Genomic DNA, 16946 nt, shown 5'->3' with positions numbered 1-16946 from the left:
AGTCCTGGAGTACAGTGAACACTCAGAATTCCCTAACTGATTTGCCCACGGAACATCTTTTTAAAGTGTATCATTTTTTAAAATGCAGGAATACATAAACACAGGATAAGAGTTTTAGAGATGATCCATTTGGAAAATACAATTAGTTATAGAGTCCTGGTCTGGGTCTGAATCACAGCTCTGCCTCCTACTATTAACTAGGCAAGTTAACATCTCCAAGCTTTAATTTTCTCATAAATAATCCTCCATATGACTCTTGTTAGGATTAAATGACAGTGTGTGTAAAGCTTCTGGTGTGGGGGAGTGTTCTGTAGCCAATAAATGGAGGCTGCCTTCTTAACCGTATCAGGCTTCTCATTTAATCAGTCATTTATCAGACTATACCACTGATTTGATCAAGAACTATGTCCTATTCACTGTGTAGATCACCTGGATTAGACTTTGGGTATTCCTCAAAATGATACAGAACATTTCTTTGTATCATTTCTGCAGATGGCTGATCTAATTAATGTTTTGATTCTTAAGTGTAGTTTGGGAGTTAGCGTGCAGTTATCCTCTTTTTACTATTGATGTCTCCCATACGTTCCAATAAACTGAGTGGCCAGTTATATCAATGCCCTCAAGTTTTGTTTCAACTTTTTAATCTAATCATTAGTTTCTAGAATTAGTATTAAGGCCTTTTTTGGGTCAGAATTTGGTTTGCCACTTCTTATACTTTATATCTTTTTTCTCTTTTAACCACAAAAATAACGGCTATGTTGTTTCCCATAGGAATGTTGTGGCAATTTCAAAATATAAAATACACCAAATAGTTAACCTATGACCAGTAAGACCTCACATTGTTCATACAATGAGAAAATGTCTTTAGGCATTTTTCTGCAGCTTTGTTTATATGTAATGATGAAATAGTCTGAATTCTTCTGACTCTGTGATAGAATTTTGTAAGGTGTTTAGACAGTGATTTGATTTCAGTCAGTCTAGTTATCCTAGAATATAAGTTATCAATCACAATCTGATCTTTCCATAAACCTGGTATTTAAAATATTATTTTATCAATTTCTTTTTTCTTTACCCTGTTGTCACATAGAGTTCATCTGTCAGAGCAAACCTAATGTGAACATCTTTGTTTATAAGATATTTGATAGAATACAGAAAAATAAGTCTTCAGTAGATCAGATAAGACTTTTTTTTGTCCCCCGGCTTAAGGACATAACCCCTCAAACAAGCATGTAACTGGGAAAATCAGGTCTCTGCTTTTACTCACTGTCCCACATATATGTGTTAATATACAGTATTTGTTTTCCTCTTTCTGATGTACTTTATTTTGTATGACAGTCTCTTAATCCATTTACCCTTGATATATTTCTTCTCCAAACATATCATTGAATTTTGTCACCACCCTTAAGAGTATTTTATTGATTGTCAGGATGTTTTTGTATTGACTGACATTCCCTCAATTTTTATTCCAAACTGTGCCACTGTTTTTTAGTGTTGCCAATATGGTAACTTTTGGGTTCTTCAAACTCATTCTTAGGTCTGCTCAGTTGTACCCATAAGGATCTCAGATAAGGAAGTATATTGACAGCACCCATGGGCCTCCTGTAAGTAGCGAGGATCAAAACTCAGAACATTGATTTCTGTCCACTCACACTGAATTAACTGGTTCACTGATCATATTAGCAGTTGGGTGATTGATATCTGTTCCATATATTGAAAGTCAAAGTGTTAGTTGCTCAGTCATGTCCAACTCTTAGTGACCCCATGGATTATAGCCTACCAGGCTCCTCTGTCCATAGAACTGTTTAGGCAAGAATACTGAAGTGGGTAACCTTTCCCTTCTCCAAGGGATCTTTCCAACCCAGGGATCGAACCTGGGTCTTCTACATTGCAGGCAGGCCCTTTACTGTCAGCCACCAGGGAAGCCCGTAAACTACTAAGACTAGAATGTTGCTGATCAACCCAAATTCTCTTTAAAATGAAATTAACATGATTCCCCATCTAGACTGCTGCTAAGTCGCTTCAGTTGTGTCTGACTCCGTGTGACCCCATAGACGGCAGCCCACCAGGCTCCCCCATCCCTGGGATTCTCCAGGCAAGAACACTGGAGTGGGTTGCCATTTCCTTCTCCAGTGCATGAAAGTGAAAAGTGAAAGTGAAGTCGCTCAGTCGTGTCCAACTCTTAGCGACCCCAAGGACTGCAGCCCACCAGGCTCCTCCGTCCATGGGATTTTCCAGGCAAGAGTGCTGGAGTGGGGTGCAGCCCTTGGGCTGGGCACCTGTTTTTTGCAAGTAACATTTTCTTAGAACTTGGCCATTCCTATGTTTATGCAGGGAGTCTGGCTGTTTGTTCTACAGCAGCAGTGTTGATTGACTGTGACAGAGACCAAATATCCTGCAAGTCTAGAATATTTACTATCTAGTCCTTTCAGAAACAGTTTGCCAACCCTTGACCCAGACTATCAGCAGTTGCCAGATAATCATGGTTTCACAGCAGAGGAAGTAGGATGAGTCCAAGGGATAGTATAAACAAACTATGCCCGAAACCTCTGCTGTAGAAATGTACCTGAATTCAATAGAATTCCTCAGTCCTGTTAGATCTTGGTTTGGAGTTCTCTTTTGAGTAGAAGGCTTGCAGACCTTTTGTTTTGGTTAATGGCAAATTGAGTAGTTAAAATTTATATCTTGGTTGAACTTGGAAATTTCCAGATCCATTTAGTAACACATTTATACTTTCTATGTTGGATATTTCTGAAGATTTGTTTAATTACTAAAACTAGTCATTCATTAAGCTTCTTCCAGGTTTGGAGACAAAGGTGCATACTCCATGGGAGCTCAGTCTGTGAAGCTAACAGACATGTAAATAGATAAATTTTTATACATAGAACTCAACTTTTATTAATCAATTTAGTAAAGTGGATAGATTAGTTACTATTTCACCAATGGGTTGAAAAGAAAACACATGCATTTTTTCAATTCAATTTGTATCAATTGTGGTTCAGGTAAATGATGGGAACTCCATATAATAATTTTAAAATAAATTTATAAGAACAATTTAAAAATATGATGAAAAGGAATTAATCCCAATTTTTATAAAGCAGCAAATATTAAAAGTGTTATGATGTGAGGAATGAGGCTAGAATAATAGTGTAGGACTTCCCTGGTGGTTCAGTGGTTAAGAATCCATGCTTCCAATGCAGGGAGGAAGGTTCAATCCCTGGCTGGGAAACTTAACAGTATATACATAGTTTATTTAAAGCAGTATCCAGGGGCTTCACTGGTGGCTCAGTGGTAAAGAATCCGCCTGTTAATGCAGAAGACACAGGTTCAATCCCTGATCTGGGAAGAACCCACACACCTCAGAGCACTAAACCCATGTACCTTAGAGTCCATGCTCTGCAACAAGAGAAGCCACTGCAATGAGAAGCCCACATACTGCAACTCGAGAAAGCCCACACACAGCAACAAAGACTCAACACAGCCATAAATAAATAAATATTAAAAATTTTTTAAAAAGCAAGATCCAAAATCATTTTTTTAAAAAAGAGAAGAGTTATTCTATAAGTTGTGTTAGGGTAACTGGTAAATGACACAGAGAAAAGCAAAAGAATTCACATGATATACCAAAATTCTAGATAGGTAAAAGAGTTGCCTATTTAAAGAATACACAAGAAAAACCTAAAACATTTCAAAGAATTCCTCTGAAGAGGAAAGGAATTTCTCAGTTTACAAACTTGATAAAGGCAAAGATGAAATGGATTTAACTGAATGCAAATAGGACAAAAGAGAGTTGTACATTCAAAAAAGGAATAGATATGAATGGGCAAGTCACAAGAGAAAAGAGAAAACGTTCAACCTCACTAATTAGAAACCAAAGTTACAAGTTCAGTATCCACCAACATAACATTTTTTAGTGTTATGCACTAAGAGCAGCCAAAACAAAGTACTGTATCAGAGACTGGGTGGCTTAAACAACAGAAAATTTTCTTACAGTTCTAGAGACTAGAAGTTGGGAGGTCAAGGTGTGGGCAGGGTTGTTTACTCCTGAGGCTTGTAGATGACCATCTCCTGTCTTAACCTCATCATTCCTCTGGGTGTGTTTCCTAGTCTCTTTTTAGAAAGACACCAGCTAAATTGAATTAGGCCTCTCCCTAATGACCTCATTTAATCCTAATTATCTCTGTAAAGACACTATTTACTGCCAACTGAAAAATGCTGCTTTCCACCTGGTTCTACAGTATAAGAATTGAAGTCACTAGCCACTGCAGTCGCTGACCTTTGACACACCTTGAAAGGAGTCTGCTTTGGGAGAAACTGGCAGAACAGACCTTCAAATAGGTATTTTCAGGAAAATACTTTTTGAGCTCAATTTCTTGCATCTTCTCATATGTAGAAAAGCACTAAAATCATTAATGGAAACATCTGCCCCTCTGTCACTAGCAACAACTTTCTGCCAAGATATGTGCTTTCTGGCACTAACTCCTTTCAGAAAAACCATACGTAATACTGACTTCTCTCCCTACCTCTTGGGAGCAGTTCCTAAGAGCTACTGGAGAGGCTGTCTCTAGGTATTTTGCCTCAGATAAAACTTAACTCACAACTCTTTTTTTGCCTTTTCATACCATTCATGAGACTCTCAAGGCAAGAATACTGAAGTGGTTTGCCATTCCATCCTCCAGTGGACCATATTTTGTCCCGTCCTAACTAGCAGACATGCCCTTCTGCCACTCAACACAGCTGGATGACATGCCTGGTGCCCTGGCTGTCCCACTGTTGGTGTCCGTTGAGCTTGTTTAAACCCTAACTGGCTGTTGGGTGTCAGTCAACGTGCAGCCAGGAGTGAAGACAAAGGCCCTACTAGAGTGGCTGGGAAGGGGGTCTGGGGAAGGCTGGAAGTGATGTTGGATGATGTCCAGCACCTCGGACTCACTGCTGCCTTTGACTGCCCTGGGGCCAATCCGATGTTCAGGAGTCACTGTCAGCCATGGAGCCAATCATCCACCCAGGAGCCACTGGTCACCTGATGCTGAAGCTCTAATACTTTGGCCACCAGATGTGGAGAGCTGACTCATTGGAAAAGACCCTGATGCTGGGAAAGATGGCAGGAGGAGAAGGGGGAGACAGAGAATGAGATGGTTGTATGACATCACTGATTCAATGGATGGACAGAGAAGCCTGGTGTGCTGCAGCTCATGGGAGTCACAAAGAGTCAGACACAAACTAGCAACTGAACAACAACTCTCACACTGTGCATTTTTTCCAGTTGACACTATAGTCACATTCTGAAATAGTGGGAGCTAGGACTTAAAATTATGAATATGTGTGGAGGTGGAGACGCAGGCCTTCAAACAGCCCATAACATGCATTAACACTAAAATAGCTAATTAATGAAACTTTGGGTATATCTCAAATCACTAATTGGTTAGATATGGGCTCTGTTAAATTTAAAATCATTTTGGAAAACAAGTACAAGATTTCTTCACCTTTTACCCAGCAATTTTACAATGAGGAATTCTCCTAAAGAAATTAAACATATTAACTTGCACAAGCTGGAATCAAGGTTGCTGGGAGAAATATCAATAACCACTGATATGCAGATGACACCACCCTTATGGCAGAAAGTGAAGAGGAACTAAAAAGCCTCTTGATGAAAGTGAAAGTGGAGAGGGAAAAGGTGGCTTAAAACTCAACATTCAGAAAACTAAGATCATGGCATCAGGTCCCATAACTTCATGGAAAATAGATGGGGAAACAGTGGCTGACTTTATTTTTCTGGGCTCCAAAATCACTGCAGATGGTGAGTGCAGCCATGAAATTAAAAGATGCTTACTCCTTGGAAGGAAAGTTATGACCAACCTAGACAGTATATTAAAAAGCAGAGACATTACTTTGCCAACAAAGGTCTGTCTAGTCAAGCCTATGGTTTTTCCAGTAGTCATGTATGGATGTGAGAGTTGGACTATAAAGAAAGCTGAGCGCAGAAAAATTGATGCTTTTGAATTGTGGTGTTGGAAAGGACTCTTGAGAGTCCCTTGGCCTACAAGGAGATCCAGCAAGTCCATCCTAAAGATCAGTTCTGGGTGTTCATTGGAAGGACTGATGTTGAAGCTGAAACTCCAGTATTTTGGCCACTTGATGTGAAGAGCTGACTCATTTGAAAAGACCCTGATGCTGGGAAAGATTGAGGGCAGGAGGAGAAGGGGACAACAGAGGATGAGATGGTTGGATGGCATCACTGACTCAATGGACATGAGTTTGGGTAGACTCTAGGAGTTGGTGATGGACACGGAGGCCTGGTGTGCTGTGGTTCATGGGGTCGCAAACAGTGGGACACGATTGAGCGACTGAACTGAACTGAACTTGCTCTCTGCACAGTCATTCGCTGCAACTTTGACCTGTATTAGCAGAATATGGTTAATACCCATATTTAGATTGCTGTTAGGATTAAGTGAGAACCTATGTTCAGTGATAACACAATGTGATTAACTATTATACTCCAAAGAATGGGATTCCCTATGTTTTGGTTAACATTTAAAGTGCTGAGAAGCATGTACTTAACAGCAAATTTCACAAGTTACTGTGAGAAATTTCTCCCTCACAAGCGAAACACTAACCTTAAATTTAGTGATCATGATCCCATACAGAAATCTAGGTATTAACGATTTTAAAGCATTTTCAGAGAAAAGGCTTAAGAAATGCAAACCACCATAGGTTTTTAGGAATTCCTCTGTGTATTCATTTTCATCACTTTACCCTACAGTACTGCATCTGTAACGGGCAGGTTATCTACGTTGCTCTCCTGTGCAAAAAACACTAGTATGCTCCATCTTCATGCGTGATGATTTTATGTGTTTCACTAAGTTTAGAAGGAGTAACGTGACCTCTTTTTTCAAGTTGGAGGAGGGGCGGCGATCAGGATAGGCAGTTACTTTGTTCTCTCAAATTGCAGCTTGATTTGTTATTCAGAAGTTGTTTTCAGATAATTCTGTCTTCTTCTAATAACCTTCCATTTTTCCCTTTCAGCTTACTTCCACTTTACACCTTAGAAGCTTCACTTAACGCGGAAATGTTGCTTACCTGTGGAGTCCCACTTCCTGTCTCCAGGCTCTTGCTCTCACATTTGGATTTTTAAAACCTCGGTAAAAATCTTTACAATCTAACCTCAGTGAGTGTGGGTCTCAGTCACGTTAAGATTTAACTAGTTTTAAAAATGTCTCAGAACAAAAGCCCAAATCCAGACAATTCCTAATTTCGGGCTACTTGATGCAAATGGTGTAATCTTTCAGTTTAAGCGGTTGCAATCCTGAATCCACACGCTACTTTGTACCCCACCCCCACCCCCCACTTTTCTTCATTTCTAGTGTTCACGAACACAATTTTTAGTGAGGATGAACGAGTCTTTTCTACTCAACACAATGTTTTCTCAGAGAACGGAGAGCGGGCCAAAATGGCCGCTAACAAAGCCTTGCCTCGGTCCACCTATTGTCTCTAAGCTCCCCACCCAGCGCCTGCGCATAAGGCTCACCAGCTCAGCCCTACACGCGTGCACGCCCCGCCCCGCCCCGCCCCACCCGGAGGCGGAGACGCGCTTGCCTAGTCATCTTGTTTTCCAGAAGTCCAGACGCTGCGGTTGTTAGCTCCATACTGCCGTGGGAGCTTGTCGCAGCGAGCTGGTTTTTTTCCGTGGTTGTGTTGCAAGCATTGCCTCCTTAGGCTTGGACTCTTTGGCCAAGACGGTAAGACGCAGGGAGAAGCGGGCTAGATGTCGGGACCCCCTTTTGTGCCTTGAGAACGCCCGTGAAGCTCCCCCACAGGCTTGTTGGCCGCCCGCAGTCTCTGGCGCGGTGATCTTTTCTTCTCCGCCTCCCGCTCCCCTCCCCTAGCTGCAGAAAGGTGGTTCGCTCGTCTTCCAAGCTTTGTCGAGGCCGTCGCTGCGATTTTCTGTGTGATCCGCGACGAAGAGTTCGCTGGGCGGGCAGAGGTTCTCGAACGTTTGTCTTCCCTAGAGGAAGCGGGGAGGGCTTAGCTCGGGCGTCCGCGGCCGCCATGTTGTCTGTGACGGCAGGCCTCGGACGGGCTCTAAGATGGCGGCGGGGTGGGGTGGGGGAAGTTGGCGATGACTTGGGTCCTGGAATGTGCCTCAGTCACGCTCTTCTGAGGATCTATGTTCTTAAAGAAAACACATTGACCCGATGTAAGGCGACTCGAGGGAAAATGGCGAGTGTTTGCCCTCAGTGGTGAAAGCAAAAGTTAGGTTTAGGAACTCAAGGAGACAGGAATAATATGGAGTAGTTGAAGGAGCGTGTGAGAAGTCGGGTGATCGGGCCTTTTAGGCGTGGGTGTTCCTGCCGCCCCTTCTCGGAACAATTGGAGCGTCTGGATTTCGACGCTTGTTTTTGTATGGAGTCGAGATGGTGCCCAGGTGTTAGTACGGATATGATCGGTAGTTGATGAAAAGTCGTTTCTGTATAACGTCTTTTTCAAGTTAGGAATTTGTAGTTTCGGCAGGAAAGGATTTCCCTCATAGTTGAGTAATAATGACTTTTGAGCTTTGATTTAAAAGAACAATTGAAACTCGGATGAATTTTAGAGGACGAGTTTTATTAAAATGTTGACATGTGGGATACAACTTAACCGGGAAAACTTGTCTTTTATGTAGATGAGACACTCAAAAAGAAGTTACTGTCCTGATTGGGATGAAAAATATTGGGATTATGGAAAATGGAAGAGCAGCAGCGGCAGTCATAAAAGAAAGAAGAGATCGCATAGCAGTGCACGGGAGAACAAGCGCTGCCGATATAATTACTCTAAAACATCTGATAGGTAAGGAGGGTTCTTAGGAAAATACTTTCATTGCAATATTAACATGTCAGTTTGATTTCAGTAAAACTGGTGGGGAATACATTTTCATTATTAAAACTAGAATTGACTTAAAATAACTGATGGATTGCTATTTTCCGCTATGGTTGTAAAATTGGAAGTCTGTTTTTTGATGGGAAAAAAATTTTAATGAGTAATATTTTAAGAGATTTACTGAAAATTTGAGGATATTTGATACTAACATAAAAGCATTGAAAAAAACAAATTCTTTTTCTAGCTATTACCTGGAAAGCAGATCCTTAAATGAGAAAGATTATCATAGTCGACGCTACATTGATGAATACAGAAATGACTACAGTCAAGGATGTGAACCTGGACATCGACATAAAGATTATGAAAGCAGATATCAGAACCATAGTAGCAAGTCCTCTGGTAGAAGTGGAAGAAGTAGTTATAAAAGCAAACACAGAATTCACGACAGCACTTCATATCATCGTTCACATGGGGTATGAGCTCTTTTAAATTTTTTGGAAATTTTATTTCCCATGTGGAACAGGAAAACTTGAATTTGTGTTTGATCATTTGAGAAAGTTCTATTTAAGATGAAGTCATCTCAGTTTTAACTTACAGGATTCTTTGTGCATTGGATAGGAAATTCCTGAAATACAGTACATGTTTAATTGTATGGTAACATTTTATTAATCATTGGCAACTAATTGTCATACTTGTGAAATAGTGTAGATAATGTCTATTAGCTTATAGCAGGGATTACAAGATATTCTGAAAATATTTTTATGGTACTTTAAGAAATTTGATTTGCTTTGACAAATGAAAGTCTTACCTACAAGTATGATTTTTATATTTGTATGATTGAGGATTATGCTTTGCCTTTGTTCTGGCTAATCCTTTTATCACTAAAAAACAGATTTGAACATTATGGGTTGGTTATGTGTTAATTTGGAGCTCAAGCTCAGATGACATTTTAAATACTGTAGTGTTATTCTTGTATGCCAATTTTTTTTTCTCCCCAACATTAGAATTTTTATTTTATTTACTGTTTCGATATTTGTTTTCTTAGATTAGCTAGGAAATTATAATTTGGCCACAGTCTACTTTTGACAAGTAAATAATTACATTCTACAATTTTGCAACATTAAATTAGGACACTAGAAACTTAAGTTATGTTTCAGTGAATGCTACAACTAAGCATTTTTTTTTTTTTTTTAAAGAAAAACAATTGTATTATGTTTTGTTACCTTGCCACTTTGAGTATCTTATCTGAAAATCTGTTCCTTGCCATGTTTTTCTCCTGTTAACATAAACTATGTGCCCTGTGAATTTCTGGGGACTGAATTTGAAATTGCTCCTGCCAACCGTTTGTGGCCTGGCGTGTATCTGAATGCCTGAATATCTCCCCGCTGAATGAATTTCGTATTCTGCCCTGAATTCACTCGGGTATATTGATTGGCTGGATGATCTTGGTGCCGCGCACTTGACGTTTCCAGAAGAGTCACCGAAGGAAAAGAACCAGGAGTGTAGAGGATGATGAGGAGGGTCACCTGATCTGTCAGAGTGGAGACGTACTAAGTGCAAGATGTATAGAATATTTTTCAACACTTATTAACTTTTCAGATAACATAATCTATTTATAGATTAAGATTTCAGGGATTTGGAAATCTTTTTTCTTTCTCTGTTTTTGTTTGTTTTGTTTTTTTTCCATTTCTTTTGGTGGGGGGGTTGTGTTTTTGCTTTCTTTAGAAATTTAATGTTATACAGAACTTCCAAAACAGTAAATCAAAGTTAATGAAAGTAGCTTAAGAATGAAATTAGATCTAAAAATAGTTATATATGTTTTTTGGCAGTGTTGACCAATGAACTATCTAGTGATAAGGAAATTTGTAGCATCAACTAGAATAATCTGCATTTGATAGCCTTTATTATAAGTAAACTCTTCTCACTTCTTGGTATAACTGAGTTTTATTTCTCTCTTTTAGATGAAATTGTTGATACTTTAGGTGAAGGAGCTTTTGGAAAAGTTGTGGAGTGCATTGATCATAAAGCGTAAGTTTCTTGATCTGGAATTGGACTTGGGAACGTGAACAGTACAGAAAATACATTTAGTTTTAGGATATGATCTGACCATGAATCATTTGTTGTCATTATACCCTTTTAGCTTAGGGTTTTTTAATCTTAGATACAGGAAATGCTCAGTAAAGTTGCTATCCCTTGGTGTTTAAGCAGTAGCTGTTTATAGTGCATGTAAGCTGCTTCTACAAGCTGAGAATAGATTTTTATTGTGTCAGAGGTATTTTTTTGTTGTCCCACTGGGCACAGTTCTGTGTGTTTTTCTAGATCAGTTTTTAGCCTTGGTTTCATGTTAGGAGTCTGGAGACTTTGTTACCCCAGATATTGAACCAGTCCTCAGGAATCTGTGTTTTTAGAAAGTAACATATCTGATACTGGTAACAAAGCTAGGGCTAAAAACACTTTGTAGTTTTGTCATGAGTTTATCCATGCCCTTCAAACAATTGATTGAAATAAGATACGGTAGAAATTTTCTTTTGTCTCTTGTTTGAGTTGCTTTCTCCTTAGGGATGACAAAGCTTTTCTAAATGAATTATTAGGGGAGGCTCCCTGCTATTGGTTGGTAAGGTTCTAAGAGCTAGCACTCTTATTTTACTGCCACTATTTCCCAACTTCTTTGGCAACCTGGTCCAAATGAAGATTAGCCAGTGACTGGTACTATAGGAAGAAAACTACTCCATGTATATTTGTTTTATGTCTTAATTGGAATGTAAATTGAGGTGATAATGTCACAGTATTGTTAAATTAGAACTGTTGGTGCATAGTTAAAGACAAAAAAAAAAAAAGTCACATGAGTTAGATGGGCTGATGAAAAAAATCTGTCAGGCAACTTGTATCAACCCTATCATATTTCCAGAGGTCATTCTAGTTGCTTACACTGAGTTGAAGTTGAGCATATAATTAGACATAACTATATGTCTGTAATTACATGTAATTAGACAACTGAATGCCAGACCAGCAAAACAAAATACTGCTTCAGAATAGAAGTAGGACAGTTTGAAGAGTGATAAAAAATGGAATTGGACATATCTTTATTATTTTTTTTTAATGTGGACTTAATTTTCTTAACAGGGGAGGTAGACATGTAGCAGTAAAAATAGTTAAAAATGTGGATAGATATTGTGAAGCAGCTCGCTCAGAAATACAAGTTCTGGAACACTTAAATACAACAGACCCTAGCAGTACATTGTAAGTATCAAAATAGAACTTAGGAAATGGCCTCAGGTGGATTTGAATTGTGAGAGGCTGTACTCAGTTGTTTTTTTCTATGTTTATAGCCGCTGTGTCCAGATGTTGGAGTGGTTTGAGCATCATGGTCATGTCTGCATTGTGTTTGAACTATTGGGACTTAGTACTTATGACTTTATTAAGGAAAATGGTTTTCTGCCCTTTCGACTGGATCATATCAGGAGGATGGCATACCAGATATGCAAGTCTGTGAACTGTAAGCGCTTAACATTCCAGAGTGAGACTGATTGTAATGACCAATTTGGATATTTGAAAAAATGTAATGTACACTACTTGGTAGACTGCCTTAAGAGTAGGTAGGAGAAAGATACAGTTGATAACAAGCTGTTGGTCAGTTTACTGCATATCATTCAGTAAATAAGCATATTGTCCAGCATATAATAACATGTTATCCTGTATAACACTGATTAGCCTTTCTGATTGCTAAAAATGATAATCTAGAACCTCTGGGTTAAAAATAAAGGAATGACAAATCTCACTATCTTGACAACAATATACTACTTCACTTTTTAAACAGTTGGTTTTCAGTGAACTAACTTTAGAAAGGTATAGTAGGTTTTAGTCCCTGATGGTTTTCTAACAGGCAATTGAATATTGACCACTTCTTTGGACATATGAAAATCAGAGAATTTTTGTTGCAGAGCTTTGGAGTTTGATTTTTGGTTTTTATAATACAGGAACTTTTTCTGTTTTGTTTTCAGTTTTGCACAGTAATAAGTTGACTCACACAGACTTAAAGCCTGAAAACATCTTATTTGTACAGTCGGACTACACAGAGGCATATAATCCCAAAATGGTAAGTCTTTGATATTCTATCGTCATACTTCAAAATTAATATTTTATGCCTCCTTAACATGCCTTCTTAACCATCATTTATGATTTTCAGAAACGTGATGAACGTACTTTAATAAATCCAGATATTAAAGTTGTAGACTTCGGAAGTGCAACGTATGATGATGAACATCACAGTACATTGGTATCTACAAGACATTATAGGGCACCTGAAGTTATATTAGGTAAGAATTTCTTAACTATGCTTTGAGACCTGTTTTGAAGCCAACTTTAAAATTTACTGTTCTAGGTGTTCGTGGGACTCTCTTTCCATTTTAGGGGTTAATATAATAAAACACATTAAGGATTTTAAATTTACTCCAAATAGTCAACTCTTTTAAGACTTTGAGAGATTGCTTAATCTTGCTAGATTTCAGTTTTCACATTTATAATACATGATGGGATTTTTAAACATAATAATTTAGTGCCTGTTATATTCCATGCAGTTTATGTTAGTGTTTGCATGGTATAGCTTGCTCCCATTTTACTAGCTAATAAATGGAGACTTGGACTAAAATTGTCTTCCCCAAGTCTGTTCCAAAAAAGTAAGCCTGATTCAGGGCTTGAAACCAGATGTCTCCAGAGCCGGGATTCTTAACATACTATGCTATTGTGTTGTATTTAAGCTTAGATTAAGTGATTGCTTCAGCTCAAATATCAAAGACAGAAATATTGAGAATTTTTTCATCAACAGTTCGCTTATCTTTGCAGCTTTAGGATGGTCCCAGCCATGTGATGTCTGGAGTATAGGATGTATTCTTATTGAATATTACCTTGGATTTACAGTATTTCCAGTAAGTGACAATGATCTGTTTCAATAGCTTTGCCAAAGTAAATTGTCTGTTTATATGAATGGACACTTTAACACAAAGTATACGTGCATTTTAGGTAACACTTTTTCCTTTTTATGTGTAATTCTGACACTATTTCCTCCATAATTTGTTTTATTTAAAACTTTTTAAGTATATTACAGATAATTATCTTTAAGAAATTTATGGTGAATTTACTCTGTAGGCCTTCCCCCCCCCCACCTTCCCCCCCCTTCCCCGGTAAGTTATAACTTGCTATAAGTATACCTGATTTAGAGATCACATTCTTTGGTGACCTGTAATTATCCATTGACTAAAAATTGAGCAGCTCTGTTAAATAAGAGCAAAACACAATGTGCAAGTAGAGGTAGTTAATAACTTTTCTTTATTATTTTAGACACATGATAGTAAGGAACATTTGGCAATGATGGAAAGGATTCTTGGGCCTTTACCAAAACATATGATACAGAAAACCAGGTATGTTTAAGACAAGGTGCCATCAGTCAGTCACCTTTGCTAGATGTTTTTTAAGTTTTCATTGTCAACATTATAAACATGAATGGATATCAATTTATTCTTAGGAAACGTAAATATTTCCATCATGATCGATTAGACTGGGATGAACATAGTTCTGCTGGCAGATACGTTTCAAGGCGTTGTAAACCTCTGAAGGTAAGCCTGGGTCTTTGCTTAAATGATCAAAACCTTGAGTTTCTTTCATGGTGGGTAAATAAACTTAAAATAAATGGTAGTAGAAAAGGCTATTGACGGTATTTCTTCTCCTTGCAGGAATTTATGCTTTCCCAAGATGCTGAACATGAGCTTCTCTTTGACCTTATTCAGAAAATGTTGGAGTATGAACCAGCTAAAAGGATCACTCTTAAAGAAGCCTTAAAGCATCCTTTCTTTTATCCCCTTAAAAAAGCTACGTAAATCTGTAATTGTACAGCTCCCTTGAGACCATATGGACTGTATCAGTCCCATTTTTCAATATTAAGTTATTTTGTACAGCCTTTGTAAATTTCTTGCAATTTTGTATTGCCATGTTTATTTTGTTTGGATGATTTAAGTAAATAGTAAAGTAATGAATGTCCTTTTCAGTAATTAACTGTATAAAATGATTATTTAGAATAAATTTTCTTATATTTATGAAATTTATATGAAGCTGTAGCATTCATTTTTAGCATCATATTCTGTTACTGTAAGAATGGGTGTATATCTGTTTCTGGAGTTTTCATTAAGTCTAGAAATGTTTGGCTTTGTTTGCATTTTAGGGATTGCCAGCATTGGAACTTACACCTTCTTTCTCTGAACCAAATGTAATGAAACCAAGTTATAGAATACGAAGAACTAGAGATTAGCCAAACAAAGTCAGAGTATACCACTTGCTTCAGCCATAGGTAGCCTCTCCCCTGTCCCCCCATTATCCACATCCCTCATGTGTTAAGCATTATAGGATATAAAGTGTTTTCATTGCTCTAAAAATCTGCTCTATTCCTCCTTAACCTTGCCCAACCACTATTTTTACTGGTTTATCTTCCAACCACTGCTCTTTTTACTGTTTTGTTTAGAATGTGGAATCATTGGAATAGTTGGACTCACATACATAGTCTTTTCAAATGGGCTTTTGTAAAAAGCATTTATGATAAAGACAACTATGAACCGGGCAAAGACAGACTAAATACAAATATTTCAGAAGGAACTGGGGTAAAAATTACATAGTAACGCTGCTAAGTCTTTTTCAAGAGTTTTCAAGTTCACTTTTGAGTTTGTAGCAGTGTACCTACACTGGGTGGTACCATGTAAATAGTAAAAGCTGCCATTCTGTATGGTGGTTTTAGGGTACTTAACTCATTTTTCCTTTTCAGAAATCCTCAGGTCCTTAAATAGGCTAAAATCTACTCTGCTAGTACTCTGTAAATGGAAGGAACAACATAGCCTGGATGACAGCGTATCTATTTACAATGTTTACTGAAACTTTTAAGCCTGCTGTTGAGACCTGATGGCTCAGAAAAGATTCCTTTCAAAATAGTATTGTTAATTGACAATGCTTCCCAGGTGGTGCTAGTGGTAAAGAATCCACCTGCCAATGCAGTAGAAGTTTGATCCCTGGGTTGGGAAGATCCCCTGAAGGAGGGCGTGGCAACCGACTCCAGTATTCTTGCCTAGAGAATTACATCCGACAGAGGAGCCTGGTAGTCTATAGGGTCACGAAGAGTCAAGACAACATGAAGCGATTTAGCACAATAGCAGAACTGACAACACAGCTAAGAGCTCTGAGGGGGAGATGGACAATGAAATTTAATGTTTTCATGCCTGCTAACAGCATCCATTTTGCAGCCCATGTATCAAGGAGTAATTTCAACTTAATTCTTTTTATTATTTAAGAAGTAAGTAATAGGCTACAGCTGTCATAGTGATTCCTCTAATGGATCCTGGACAGTCAATTGGAAAAAAAAACCTGCAAAAGGATTCACAATTCTGAGTACTGTTAAGAACATTTGTGACTCATGGGAAGAGGTCAAAAAATCAACAAGAGTTAGACATTCCAATTCTGGAAGACTTTGAGGGACTCAAGACTTCAGTGGAGGAAATAACTGCAGATGTGGTGAAAATAGGGAATCAAGTGGAGCCTGAAGAAGTGATTTGAGTCGCTGCAGCCTCACGTACAACTTGAATGGATGAGGAGGTGTTCCTTTTCAGTGAGCAAAGAGACTGATTTCTTGAGATGGAATGTACTCTTGGTGGAGATGCTATTAATATAATTAATAACAGGATATTAATATTACATAAATTTAGTTGTTGGAGTAGTAGAGTTTAAGAGGATTAATTCCAATTTTGAAAGAAGTTCTGGTAACACTGGGTAAAATACTATGAAACTGCACTGGTTGATACAGAGAAATCCTTCATGAAAGGAAGGGTGAATTGATGCAGTACTTTCTTTTCTTGCTTTAAGAAATTGGCACAGCCACCTCAGTTCAGTTCAATCACTCAGTCGTGTCCGACTGCGACCCCATGAATCACAGCACTCCAAGCCTCCCTGTCCATCACCATCTCCCGGAGTTCACTCAAACTCATGTCCATCGAGTCAGTGATGCCATCCAGCCATCTCATCCTCTGTCATCCCCTTTTCCTCCTGCCCCCAATCCCTCCCAG

At 38.4% G+C, this 16946-nt stretch overlaps 1 protein-coding gene across 2 annotated transcripts; it reads left to right on the top strand.

Moving 5' to 3' along the window:
• The first annotated feature begins 7589 nt into the window (after nt 1-7589).
• CLK1 (CDC like kinase 1) lies at nt 7590-14948 on the top strand. Of its 2 annotated transcripts, XM_006080503.4 has the most exons (13): nt 7590-7733; nt 8657-8820; nt 9095-9323; nt 10323-10413; nt 10812-10878; nt 11974-12090; nt 12180-12346; nt 12852-12946; nt 13037-13166; nt 13693-13775; nt 14188-14267; nt 14372-14462; nt 14580-14948. In XM_006080503.4, the coding sequence occupies exons 2-13, from the start codon at nt 8657-8659 to the stop codon at nt 14721-14723; spliced, it is 1458 nt and encodes a 485-aa protein (XP_006080565.2). In that variant the 5' UTR covers nt 7590-7733; the 3' UTR covers nt 14724-14948. The 2 variants fall into 2 exon arrangements, with proteins under 2 accessions (XP_006080565.2, XP_025133751.1); XM_025277966.3 differs by lacking the exons at nt 7590-7733; nt 8657-8820; nt 10323-10413 and having other exon boundaries at nt 9184-9323.
• Nucleotides 14949-16946: the final 1998 nt, after the last annotated feature.

Source organism: Bubalus bubalis, chromosome 2 (genome assembly GCF_019923935.1).
Source record: "Bubalus bubalis isolate 160015118507 breed Murrah chromosome 2, NDDB_SH_1, whole genome shotgun sequence".
In the NCBI taxonomy this organism is placed as follows: Eukaryota; Metazoa; Chordata; class Mammalia; order Artiodactyla; family Bovidae; genus Bubalus; species Bubalus bubalis.
Note: the sequence above shows the minus strand (reverse complement) of the source record. Positions and strands in the feature narration are given on the sequence as shown.